This window comes from Anopheles gambiae, chromosome 3 (assembly GCF_943734735.2).
Source record: "Anopheles gambiae chromosome 3, idAnoGambNW_F1_1, whole genome shotgun sequence".
In the NCBI taxonomy this organism is placed as follows: Eukaryota; Metazoa; Arthropoda; class Insecta; order Diptera; family Culicidae; genus Anopheles; species Anopheles gambiae.
In genome coordinates this window covers 94,720,187-94,733,526 of record NC_064602.1, presented here as the reverse complement: position 1 = coordinate 94,733,526, position 13,340 = coordinate 94,720,187, and the positions used below count along the sequence as shown (strand labels likewise).

At 48.9% G+C, this 13,340-nt stretch overlaps 2 protein-coding genes and 1 long non-coding RNA gene across 5 annotated transcripts in view; 1 reads left to right on the top strand and 2 right to left on the bottom strand.

Annotated features, from left to right (window-relative positions):
• Positions 1–432: 432 nt before the first annotated feature.
• LOC1280597 (actin-related protein 10) lies at positions 433–2,040 on the bottom strand. The gene is made up of 2 exons (XM_320451.5): positions 1,806–2,040; positions 433–1,727 (listed from the first exon to the last, which is right to left on the bottom strand). Exons 1-2 carry the CDS (start codon positions 1,874–1,876, stop codon positions 647–649), a joined length of 1,152 nt encoding a protein of 383 aa, XP_320451.4. The 5' UTR covers positions 1,877–2,040; the 3' UTR covers positions 433–646.
• A 237-nt stretch (positions 2,041–2,277) lies between these two features.
• The window catches only part of LOC1280598 (uncharacterized), a 34,879-nt gene continuing 23,816 nt past the window's right edge, over positions 2,278–13,340 (bottom strand). For all 3 annotated transcript variants that reach the window (XM_061658523.1, XM_061658524.1, XM_061658522.1), the window contains exons 3-4: positions 6,036–6,171; positions 2,278–5,380 (exon numbers count right to left, since the gene is read on the bottom strand). In XM_061658523.1, the coding sequence (XP_061514507.1) occupies positions 4,092–5,380; positions 6,036–6,171 (1,425 nt within the window). In that variant the 3' untranslated portion in view covers positions 2,278–4,091. The remainder of the gene's footprint in view (positions 5,381–6,035; positions 6,172–13,340) is intronic.
• Positions 5,277–7,257, top strand: LOC133393442 (uncharacterized). The gene is made up of 3 exons (XR_009766165.1): positions 5,277–5,416; positions 6,019–6,385; positions 7,052–7,257. It is a non-coding gene; the product is annotated as an uncharacterized LOC133393442 (long non-coding RNA).

Sequence of the window (13,340 nt, the reverse complement as noted above, 5' to 3'; positions counted from 1 at the left end):
ATAGGACCATGCAGGCAGGAGAAGAATCATCTATGAAACTTGCATAAGTAGGCGATGTTGTAGTGTTTGTGCCATACATTGACAAAAAGGTGTATTTGTATGCTCCCTCTACAGAAAGAATAGATTTTGCAAGGTAAATCCTGGCGTAAATAATAGTGCCGCATTACACAGAACATGGAGGAAAATAGATAGAAATTAGTTTTGTATACCCGCGGAGTAACAATTAGCGCTAATCGATATTTCTTTCCCCCTAGCAAATGACCTTTTTTCGAATAAAAACAAAATGCTGTCATCGTCTTTCCTCTTCCGAGCGAATCCAGTTAGAATGTAATCTAATAGGAAAAAGCGCAGGCCGTTTTGGCATGTTCGCTTATCAGCTTGAGATTAAACAATGTTTCAAAATCCACCCAACCAGAATCAAAATTGGCATCGTTTGTATTGGTGTAAGTAACTTTTTTTTTTATTTCATTAAGATGAATTATATTTCTTTACTTTGCTTTAGAAAATGCCAACAAGCCGGGGTACGCCCGGGGATTAGAGTTTTCTCATCAGCATCAGCAGTACAAGTAATTAGAGTAGAGTATATAAATAATATTTATCACTTAATCGCTACCGTTCCCCCACGCTGCCCCTTGCCCTTCTGCCGTCAGCCCCGCATCGGCACGCCGCGCGTCTCCTCGTAGTTGGTAAAGTCGGGAATGGTTTGATTCTTGCTGTACGCTTCCCGGGTGATCGATTTCGTCAGCACCAGATCGGTCGCACCGTAGATCGATCCACCGAGCCAGGCGATAAAGTTCGGTTCCGCCGGTGCCTTATGAAACTTGAACGCCTGCACAAACAGCCGCTCCCTGTACAGGTCGGTCTGCAGCAGGGCCAACAGTTCCGACTTGAGCCGGGCGGTCAGCCCCTGCACCATTGTGCTGCCACCGATCAGGACCAAATTGCTGGCCAGCGGTACCCGCATGTCCCGGGGGCACTTGAGAATCGCGTTCAGCACGATGTACGGCAGCCCGAGCCGATCGTTATCCTCCGGGAACATGACCTCGTAGGCGGTTTCGCGCAACCGTCCGGTAACTTTAATGATCGCTTCACCCTTTGCCGGATAGTCAACGTCGGGGCAGGGCTGCAGCGATGCACCACCGTCCGCACGATACTTGGCCGCCCGTTCGGCCGTCGTGACGAAGCACGTGCGTATCTTGATGTCCTCCACCGTGCTTTCGGTGAGTAGACCTTCGTCCACCCCGCTCTCGATCAACTGACGCCGGATTTCGTTGTGCACGCTCTCGGCGGCAAGTGGTTGTGCTTCCCAAGCGTACAGCGCCTGTACGCCACAGAACACCGGCACCACGATCGCTTCTTTGTAGCCGATGTCCACGACGAGCGCTGTCTCGACGGCGAGCGTTGCCAGCACGACCAGATGCGTCGGCACGAAGAACACGGACGACACGTCAAAGTGGACGAACAGGGCGCGGGCCAGCTTTTCCTTGATGATGGTCGGGCAGAGCACGGATTCCACTATCACCACCTTGCGGTCTTTGGGGCTAACGAGCACGTACTTGAAGAAGATCGTCTTGAGAAACTCGACCAACCAGTCGTACAGCTCGACCTCGTTGGTGTAGTCGAAGAGCCGCCGGTTCGGTGCCGTCAGGCCGGCATTCTTTGCCTGATGGTCCAGCACCTCCGATGGGATGATGCTGCGCGGGTATGGTTCTCCGGCGAAGCCCAATCTGTAGCATGGGAGGATAGGAGATTCTAAGTAGGAAATGTTTTCCCAAAAATGGGTGTCCCCGACGTAAGGCACTTACTTGGTCAAGGCGGTACCGATTTCCAGCACTATGGCCGGTTTTTCTTGCAGCATGGTTTCGTACAGTGGCATTGTAATGATTTTGTTTAAAAGCTAAACGACAACGAAACTCGCTACTGTTGTAAAAATGGTAGAAAATAGCACTTTTCTAAAGTGTTTCTAATTTGTGGGTGTAATTTTATCTTTTTTTTTTATTTATTTACATATGTTGTCATCAAACCGTAATGCAAACTGTCAAACTTCGGCTTTCTTCGTGAAATGTCAGACGTGCTGCCCGGTGAAAGTGCTATATGTATCTGTGACGTTTGAAATACGAACGTAAGCACGTGGCTGGACCGTTGTAAGGAAACAGTTTGAACTGATTTTAAATGTCGGCGGTGGAACTTGAATTGTATAACAACTAATCATCTCAAAAGTGTTCAATTTCGGATGGAGTGTGCTGTAAACGAAAAAAAGGAACATAAAACGCAACCTCCAGAGAGTAGCTTTTGCACGTTTATTTATTAAACAAGTATTTGCCAATCATACCATTCAAAGTAATGTTTTTTAAAGAAGCCAATAGACACCCATAATTTGTAGGTTGCAGTTTTCGTTGACATTCATCGGGGTGGGTGGGTGAAAAGCACTCCTCTGGCTGCACTTTATTACTTTCGTTTCGTTAAATCGTGATCGTTCGAATCGTTCGAAAGGGGGAAATTTCGTTTCGGTTTTTGGGTACGGTTCGTTCGATTGTGTGCGTGTGTTTTTTTACTTATTATTTTTATTTATTTGTTTTGTATTGATTTATTTACTTTTTTTCTCTCTCTCTTCTTTTGATAAGCATCCGCTAACATGGTATGGTGCGCTCGGTACAGGGAGTCATGCACACTCACAGGGTATATGAAGATTCAATAAATAGGACACTATCTGACACGAGAGCTTCTGCAAAAGGGGAAAGGGGGCGTAGGAACGAGTCTCTTAGTTAGTGAACGATGACGTTAACACCATTTATATATATACAGCTGTGTAAGTATTGTATTTGTGTCGATCTGTTTGTATGGCGCGGAACCTAAAACGTACCTCTAAAGCTTTTAATTCTAGCCGGCGTTTTGTTGCGGTAGGCGCTTACTCGCACTGCTCGCTGGTAACGGAGTACAACTTATTGGGCGCCAACAAACAAAACAAAACAAAAATCCCTGAACCGGACAATTACTACCTTTGGTAAGTAGGATTAGCATCTGCTAGCTTTCCGTTAGAGTCTGCCCTGTGAAAACTCTCCTCTAATCGTTTCTGTTGCGCCCCTGTAATCGCGGCGGGATTGTATTGGGAAGAGTTTGCTTACAAGATAAAAGTGTGAAAGTAATACTATTCGCGTAAAGGAAAAAAAAAACATGAATTATTAAAATGAATTACCATGAAATGCACTTTTGTTCATTGTATTGTCTAATTGGCGGGAAAATATACGAAGAGAAAGAGAGACGGGAGAAGTAGAATAAAAAAACAATCGAAACTACACATGTCACGCGAAAAAGAGAGCGAGCGCTTAATGCAAAATGAAAGGACACTAAAAAACAAAAAGGGAACATACTATAAAAAAAAAAACTGCCAGGTCGCAAAGCAAAAAAAAACCCGACCTAAATACATACGGTAGTACAATACAGTAAATATATACATTTACAAACGAGTGAATTGTTTTGTACCGTCCGATTGCTTGGATGCAGTTCGCGTACGAATAAATAAATAAATAAAATTCAAAACACTCAGCATCGTTGTCAAACGCGCCACCGCGCTGCTACTGGGCGCTGCCGTCTGCCACCTCTGGCTCCGTCCAGGCTGATCAAAGCACACAGAGCAACACAAACACACACGCGCGCGGGCGCACTACAGTAGTGACTGTGTGGACGCACTACAGTAGTGAGAAGCGCACCTTCTGCCAGTAGTGACTGGCCCTAAATCGGTACGCTTTGCACTTTTTTCTCTAAACGTCTAAACACCTACAATCTAATATATATTAACTCTCTCTCTCTCTCTCTCCCTCGCTCTATCTCTGTTTCTCTTCTCTTTTCCCGTTCTAGTGTTATCCATCGTGGAACCCGTTTTATTTGTCGCAGCAGAAGAACCTGTGCAGCCTAGAGATACGCGGAAGGGAAATGGGGGGGGGGGGGGGGGGGAAATGTACAACCAAAAATCCACACTTCCCCTAACCAGGCGCCTTTCCTGCTCGCTTTGTGCACACGGTTTGCGATAATACTTTCGTTTACGTTGGAGATATAAATGCCACTGGCCGCGCTCCGTTCCGGCAAGCCCATCACGAGCAGGCACACTCGAGCACGCGCATATTGTGCCAGGTGGACACCTTGAGCCGCTGCGGATTCTTCGGATCGGCGTGCAGCACATCGATGTGGTCGAGGCTGGACGGGGCGCAGCACGGCTTCGGCACGTCGTACTTGATGTGCTCGTGCAGCAGGCTCTGCAGCAGCGCGTGGTGCGTCGCCGGATTGAACTTGGTCGGGCAGCGGCCCCGACAGAACCCGGCATCGAAGATCTTCGGCTGGATGATGAAATCGAACCCCTCGATGTCGCGGAAGTCGACCAGCAGCGGATGCCGGCAGCAGCGCTTGTTGCCCGCGGTGCACGCGGTCGTCTTCGGTGGCGACAGGTAGTCCCGCATCTGGGGCCGGTAGCGCTGCAGCTTGGAGCGCTTTTCGCGCTGCACCAGCCGGCCGACCACGTTCAGCACCGGGGTCTCGTCGTAGCTGCGGAAGTAGGGCGAAGAGTCGTGCACGATGTGTACGTCCTGTGCGTGACAACCCTCGCAGTACAGCTCCAGGCCCAGGTTCTTGCGCGACCCGTCCAGCCAGGTGCGGACGGCCTCCTCCAGTGGTAGCTGGTACCAGCGGCTCCCGTTCGGGGGGATCTCCTGCACCGCCACCGTCTTGGAGGTGAGGAAGTGGCGCTCGTACGGCTCCACCAGCTGGTACACGTGTATCGTCACCGTTGCGCGGCCAGGGTGGTGCGGATGAAGCTGGTGCTGCTGCTGGGAGGCGTGGTGGTGTTGCTGCTGATGCTGCTTGAATCGTACCCGCCCCTTCCGCCGATGACCGTGAGCCTGCAGCTGATGCTGGTGAAGCTGGGCGGGAGATGCGGGCGGCGATGGTGCCGACTGTTGAACCTGATGCGCCTGCTGCTGCTGCTGCGAGTGATGTTGATGTTTACTGTGCGCGTTTGTGCTGCGTGCGCTGTTTTGTCTTCTGGTTAGCATGATGTTCAACGACGACTCCTCGATGTTCTCGGGCGAGATGGGCGGCAGCTCGGACAGGGACTGCCGATGCCCCGGCCGATGGATGCTGTGCGATGACGACGGCGACGAATGGTCGAGCGCGTTGGCAGGGTTATCGACGACGGCAGCATCGTCCTCCTCCTCCTCCTCCTCGCCGTGCTGCCCACGGGGGTCGTGGTAGAGCGAGGGCGACTGGAAGCCCGTCATCTGGCCGGTGCTGGCGTTCCGCATCGGTATATCGAACCGGATGTAGACGAGATCGTAGTCGTTGTGCAGCGAACGCTTGCGGCGCAGTTTCCGATGGTTCAGTGTGTGATCTGGAATATGGGGGAAGGAAAGATATATAGGTCACGGTAAGTCACACTCCAATTGGTCTAATTTAATTCAAATTTTGTAATTCATTCAAAGTTTTTAATCGCATTGATGTTAAGCACCTCCAACTAGCGGGTCCTTTAAACAGTTACGGATTATTCAAATTCCTTTTCGGGGCTTTTAATCACTCCATAATTTAACGAACGGCCTTAGAATTCCAATCCATCCTTTCTCGGCTCCCTCACACTAATGACCACGATAACGGTTAATGCTTGCACAAGAATTGTGGGTGCGCCCATCCTCCCTTGACCTGCCCGACTTTCCTGCCCTCTTATTTCGCATCTCATCGGCACACGAAACCGAAAATCCTACAATTTATGTTTCCATTAATGTTTCACTTTTACGTCATCCGGACTAACCCGGTGCCGTTTGGTCCAATGGGTCTCGTGGGTTCGATTGCGTTTCATATCAGGTGCGCGGGTTCAAGTATGGCTTTGACTTTCTGTTTTGTTTCGGAGCACGCCTTTGACCTTGACTCCTTTTTTCCGATTTGTTTCTTTTCCGAGAAGATGTAAATCCTCGCGATAGCCAAATAATGGTCCTCCGTTTTGAATGTGTTTTTCTTCTATATCTCTTTCTTTAGTAACCAACTTCGCTCACCTGAACCGGGAAAGCGGAAGAGCTGCCGCTGCTCGTACCAACCGTCCTCGGTCGTCCCGGCCAGGGTACGGCGACGGTTGACACGCTCCAAGTACTCTGCATACTTCGTCTCGTACTCCTGCTGGCTGATATCCATCTGCGGAAGAAGAAGAGGAAGAAGAAGGAGCAGCAGAATAGTAAGTGTGTGAGGAATAAATTACGGACAGCAAAAATATGTCTATATGTACCCCGGCGGACGATGGAGAAAGAAGCGAAAGCAAACAGCAGACCGTTACGGCCGTCATGGCATTTTTTGAAAAGTCAACGGAGAGGATATGATGGGAAAACCGTCAAACCGCGCGAAAAAAAAGGTAAAAAAGGCCCCGAAAAACAAACCCATAATCCAGCACATTTGGGGAGAGGAAAAAGATATGCTTTGCAGATCTGGTCGTCTCGCGTTTTGAACATTATCATGCATAATGAAACAAGTCCAAGTTGAAACGATTGAAAGTGGCCGCAATCGGCACATTTGCCGTGGAGTTGTGTGGCCAATGTGGACCGGTTTTCGTTTGTTGCTGCTGCTATCTGTGTCCTTAAGTTTTTCGGGCGTTTCGCAGCATTATTCCACCGTAGCGGATGTCCCAAGAACGAACGACTGAAGGCAAGAACGGGCAGAACAGGTTGCGTCAAACAGGTGCCAAATTTATGTGCCAATTAATGTCGATCGTGTCGTGTGGTGTCCTCTTCCGGCGGCCCTGCTTTCTTGGCCGGGTCTGCATTATTGACACCATCTCCCCATCACCGCGTGAGTTGCGGCGTGTTGTCGAAGGAAGGATGATTTGAAACCCGTTAAAAGAAAACATTGGGTGAAATTTATTGCGGATTATGGCTATATCATAATTCTGAAATGGGTCGTAAATCATTTTGCTGTTTTTGGTTGCCTTTCGGTGTGAGGTCTGGTGACTTTTGTCCAAGGGGACCTATACCTGAAGATAAGAGGCCCCGGCTTAATAATTTGTTATTTTTCCCATTTACAGACCTCGACCTCGGCGTGCAATTCAAATCTGACCTGCCGAAGCTACCGGGTAAGCGTTTGCCTATCTTATTATTAACTTTGAATTTGTAAAACTTGACGGTGGACCTTGAACACGGGGTCCGACGAAATCATCCAACACCTATGGCGGTCCAATATTTTGTTTACTGCGCCCCGTACACTGACCATATGTGTGTGTGTGCGAATGTGAAGGTGGTTGGGTCTGCTCCATTCAATTTCCCACGCTAAATACATTCCACCTCAAATACTGTGGCGGCCAAACCCAAACCCCCCGCAGTGACGCAGTGTGTTGGGGCATTGGAAACAATTTCAGGAATTTGCAAATGTCAATTAGCGTTCGCGCGTGTGCAGACAGTGGCAATTGGTGACCACCGTCGCAGGTCACTCACTAACATATGGCAAATTTCCCTAAGCCGGCTCCCCCCGAGGAAAACATCTTAACCGATAACGAACAAGATTAAGCACCACCGATCACCAGCAGATGACAGGTGATCTTCATGGGTGGTCGTGTAATAGTAGGCAGAAACCATTTTGGAGCTACTTTAGCATATCCAGCTGCCCTTGGGGACGCTATCTACAGGCTAGTGGACGCGTACGCGTACAGGTTTTGCTTCTTGCGCAAAGGTATCAAGATCTTCCCTTTACTACGCGTGTTAAAAAACGGCCAAATTTGATGGAACCTCCATCGCCCCCCTTTAAAGCACGCAGTTGTTGTTCAACCGTAAGGTTCGCACCCTCCTCCCTCAGACGGGCCTACGGGTACGGGTTGGAGTGCAAATATTATGACAGCACACTTCACACGGCCGAAGCTGTGCGTTAAAGGCGTAGATGGACAACCTCTTTAGCTCATGCAGGGAGTTGCAGCAGCAGCAGCAGCAGCAGCAGTAGGTCGTGTTCGCGTAATGTGACCTATTGTGTCTATTGAACGCAAAAACCCTTTACACCACACTAAAAGCATAGCCCGCACGGCTTGGGGATGGAGTGTTTCGGTTTTTAAAGGGGTATTGTGATGACGACGGCGCTGATGATGTGTGCTGTGTACACTCGCCGGAACTGAAAGCACCTTTCGGCCATTCAATGGCAGGATTGGATCCTTTTTAAAGCGGGCTGCCTTTTGTGTTGCGAATGATAACGATAAAGAGGACGCTGTGTCGGTGCCGGTCAAAGAGAGCTTGTTTGCTGGGACGGTGCATAATGGATCCTTGGAGATCCTTCAGGGGGACTGCATCTTCGAGGGCGTTCACTGACCGTCTGACGGGCTGTCTGGAAGTGAACTGTACACACATTCACACACACACTCGTACCAACCAGAACGAAACCTTCAGCACACATCCTGATTTAAATTGTATCGTGTACCACCACCGTGACTTCAGTTGCTTCAGCAAGGTTATGTCAACTCTTGGTAGCATAGTAATGCCCATAATGATGCTAATAAGGTATCTGTGTGTGTGTGTTCATGCGCGCGCGCGCCCTTAACAGTAAACACCGGAGTTGGTCCACTGAAGCGGAATAGCCCGTGCAAAGAGGACAATCCGAGGCTCGAGGAGATAATGGGAGAGGAGGTCACTTAGGTAACGCGTTGTGTGAATCAAGTCCCCAAAAAAGAAGCTGCCAAAAACATGCTGACACGGTGTGAATGGGGTTTTGAAAACGTTTAACGAACATATCCGAACCAGTTAAAGCATTCTCCGTGCCTTTGGATCACTTTGAACTAACTCCCCTTTGGGTGGGGTAGTCCATATTTTCGAAGTTTATTGAAGCCATCTGCTTGTGGGAATGGAATATGACTCTTGGAGTTGTGATGTGTGTGTGTGTTCTTCCTCCCTTTATCTCGGGGTCTGTTCCGGTATCTAGAAGGGCCTTACTTTTTATTGGCTTGAGTGTTTACACGTGCCAGGGCAAAAGGGCTAAATATTGGAGCTCGGTAGAAAGCGGTCATTGACATGCTGAGGTACTACCGAAAACAATCCGATTAGGCTACCGTGGTGAGCCTGATAATCATAAACCATCGAGGGAACTGTCTCTCTCTCTCTCTCTCTTTCTCAGAATTAACGGTTATCGGTGTACAACCTTCGATTCGGTACATTTGGGATAGGAAGATCCTTTCGGTTATGGAAAACACACTCACACGTGAATCCAGGTCGACCGTCAGGACAGAGGGGAATTCCTGGAAGTCAAACCTGATCCCCGGAACACTGCCCGGAAGCACCGTAATCCAGGGGATTGTTTGTCTAGCACGTCGTTCCTTCGTCGTGCTCTCCGTGTGCAGTTGGTAATCCGACAATTTTACGGTCATGATCGGGCACCCTTTTTTTTTCGGGTGCCCAGGGTCACACGCCGTTGTGGGTGTTGTGCCATATGGCTTCGATGTTTAACCCCTCGGTAATGGGTCGTTTATTGACGGAGCGGGGCTCCGGCGGTTGCTCGATTGCAAAGCCATTTAAAGAGCGCGTGTACCCGAACGTGGGGTGGCGTTGGTTGGGCCGTTGCGGAACACTCCGATCCGATTTTAATGCCCTGGCGCATCAGAAAAAGGGTCCTCATGCGTGCGAGTGTGTGTGTGTGTGTTTACTTAGGCTATGCTTGGTGGTTAAATCATCACCAGCTCTGCTGAACCCTCTGGAGATGATTTAAGTTGACGTTTGTGGTAGATTGTTGTTTTTTTTTCGGGGCAGATTTGGGAGATTGATTTTTTATTACTACCGACACCGCCACACTTGCGGGCGAATGCAGTTAACACACTAGCTCGATTTCAGTTAACTCTGCCTAGCCTCGGGGAGAGGATACACACCCGGTACGTGCACTTACGTTATGTGCTGGGAGGGGGTGTTGTGCTGTGTTGTGTACTTAAACTTGACTTTCCATGACACGGCACGGATTGGAGTGGCGGCGCATAAAGAGAGCCCTCCGGCAGGACCGTCATCCAAACCCTCTTGATGCTCTTTTTAGCTAGCCCTTCGGGTGGCTGCATAAACACAACATCGCGTGAGGTTGTGAGGCGAAATAGACGACGCTCGTGACAATTATGATGCGACGTATGGTATTATACTCCAAACAAATACATCCCCTTCAGATGTGATGCCCTCGAAAAAGGGTCATATTTCAAGTTCCCACATCAGCCGACGGGGCATCATCATCGTCTAGGAAAAAGCGTGATTCTTATGATCCAAGTGAATGATTTGATTCGTCTGTTGAGGTTAATTTTTAAACCAAAAAAGAAGAGAAAAAGCAGAAGAAGATCTTATGTGAAGTATTCCGCCTCGATTTCATGGGAGGTTTTATCTCCCTCCCCCACCTCCGTGGACGTGTACGAGAGGTGAAGTTGACGACAGAGAAAAGCCTAATGCCAAACGGGCAAATCGGTTCCATTCAAATGGGATGCAAATTTTATGCGAATGTGATCAATTTGAGTGTCGATCTCGATCGCGATCGTACACAGTGGGTTTTTGTTGCGATGGACGCTTGTTTCTACGCGTGGAAGCGCCGTCGATCGGTCAGTACAGATTAACTTCATTTGGTAGCCTAATTCCTTGCGTCAGGGCATAGTTCATGCTGGCTGGAATTTGATTGGTTTGGAGCTATTTTAGAGCATTCGTTCAGGTTATTGTCGAGGAGGGAGGTTCCGGGCAAAACTTCAATCCTTCGGATAATCTTTGTTGGTTGTAGGCTTCAATACCAGTAATTGAAGTGATATTAATGCTAAAAGATTGTAGGAGATGTTCCAGGAACAATTGTGGAATGTGACAAGCCTGCAAAGTCGCCTTAAAACCACAATTCCTCGTCATGAGCTAAGGATCATGCGATTGTTTACATGCTCTTAAGCAAGACATGAGTAAAGTCCCTTACACAGGACAATGTCCGCATCGATGGCTACCGGGTCCTCTGGAGTAGAGCCTCTCCAACGCAGCCTCACAAGCGTCGCAGTAAAGCGTTACGCTAGATGTCATCATCATACCACGGTATGACACCATCTTCGCTATTTGTTTGTTCGGACGACGGTTTGACGAGCTCTCCCGTAACTCCCAGAAGACCACACACAAACGACACATTGCCATGCGCGGTAGCTTGAACCAACCGACGGTGGGCACCGGATTTTGCTAATCGGCTTACTTCACCCGTACGCATGAGTACACACGCATCGCATATGCAAAACCTGACTATGCATATGCACACATAGATACACGATCGGTCCCAGCGAGAGGTCATCGGTGGAAAAAGAAAGCTCATCTTCATCAGTCACCTGCCCGGCAAAGCCTTGGACAATGTAGTGGTCGTGTGTATGTTGCAACTCTTTGCCGAAAAGACCCATCCAAGCGGATGTGCGCCAATGCTCGCGCGCTGTGTTTGCACAGTGCGAATAGCCGAGGTTCGGTTTAGCAATGCGGCAATGCCTCGACCATGCGACACTTATTACATCGTGTGAGTGTGTGTGTGTGTGTGGTGGAGATGCATACATTACTTCGATGACGACCCTCCTCTTGGGAGGTAAGGCAAGACGGTACAATGACAGAAGAATCTGCCCGTTGCCGACACAACAACGTCAACAGTAATTAGCGGTTCGGTGGCAATGAGCGTGTAGCCCGCACAGCGTAAGGATCGGAAAGAAATTATTAGCTGCAACAAGCATGGCGTGGAGTGTACGCGCGTGGTGAGCTCTCTGAGCAGGGAAAACGAGTTATCCAACAGCTTCGATCGTCGTTTCGATCAGTTGCACTTGCACTTACCTCGGTGAGGATCGATGCGCGTAAGTGCAAGGATGACGGAAGAAATTCGCAAAGCAAACCGCGATCACGACGGCGGTGGTAGTTATTTGGTGGAATTTAATGATGTACTGAGATCCTTTTTTGGAGAACAACAGTGGCACGCTGGAGAATGCGTAGCATTGAAGTAGTTTTGATTGAGAGTGCAGATGATACCGTTCGTATTACATTGTTCATTCTGTTCCCGTAAAAAAAGGGTAGATTGAAAAGAGTTTGTGCCTTCCAAGATTTTTGCCGTTGAAGCGTACAAATGGAAATCAACTATAGTAATGAGCTTTTTGTTTTTGGTGAGAGATCTTCCTATCGAAAGAGGAACATCTTTAGCTTGGCTTTGATTCCCCGAACCTGCAACACAGAAAAACAGGCGCCGTAAATCTTTATCGTGTGAACATTGGGCACACTTTTACAACCGTTTGTTTTGCACGAACTGCTTCGTTGAAATGTTCCCCCGCGGGGGTTTTGGCGTGCCTCTTATCTTCTGTGGTGTGGGGCACGGTAGCAGTAAAGATTATAATCAAGCGCCTTTTGGTGCTCGCCCGGGGTTCGTATGCACCCCCGGATGAAGGGGAACGTACGAATTACCTTTTCCACACACACACAAACACCGCATCGGCTATTTATCACACGATTCACGTAATTGTGCTACTGATTTTGGAGAGTTTTTCGTTTCGCGAAGAAGAATCGGCCGGCGATAGGCATCGACTGCTAATTAGGTTGAGCAGATTGGGCATTGATGATGACTCCATCAGAAGGTACCATCGCCTCGAGGGTTTCTTTTGCGCGTTCGGGACACCTCTTCTAAACATCTCCTCAGAGCCTTTTAAAATTCGCTCCAAAAACGTGACGAGAAACTCCCGCAAACAGCCGAAGTTGATTCGCGCATTCGAAACTGCGCCCCAGGGGGAAGGGGAAGCAAAATCGCTGATTCATCCAATTGCATCCGCAAACTTGCGGTCTAAAGTGATCGCAACACGCGGTTGCGGTACTTCTCCACCGAACGTGACGTCCCAGCAAAAAAAAGGCAACGATCGTCAGTGTCCGCCGCCGGTGAGTTTGATCTTGTTTGCAGATTTCCTTTTAACAGCCGTCTTCTTGGGTTGCTTTTTGTTTCTTCACCCTTCTCCCCGGGGTTTTTGGGGGATTTTTAGTCACGTGGGGATTTCCCTTGTTCGGGAAGCATTGCGAAACACGGTACCACCTTAAGGCTTAAGCTCTTTTCGGTGGAGCTGGTGGTCTGTCAAAGAGGACCTACCCCCGAAAGCCAGATCCGTCAGATGACTTGCGGCGATTGCTTTGCGATTAGTACGGTCAATTTGTCGCTAGCAGGCGAGATATTTCGTCACCGTCACACCGTACATTGTGCGCTGGTGTAGAAAGGCCTGCCTTAGTACTTGTAGACGGGGAATTCCCCAAAAAAAAAACGCCTGAGGTTATCTGCCACCATCTCACAACGGGAGGTCTCGATTTACACCAGACCTTCCGTATCTGGGATTGGGGCGATATTTTTCAGTT

What these genes read in the sequence shown, in the direction of transcription:
- LOC1280597 (XM_320451.5), bottom strand. Translation starts at nt 1,876, where the DNA reads ATGCCACTGTACGAAACCATGCTGCAAGAAAAACCGGCCATAGTGCTG. An exon ending in ATCGGTACCGCCTTGACCAA is followed by an intron (nt 1,728 to 1,805) that starts GTAAGTGCCTTA and finishes CCCATGCTACAG; the next exon opens with ATTGGGCTTCGCCGGAGAAC.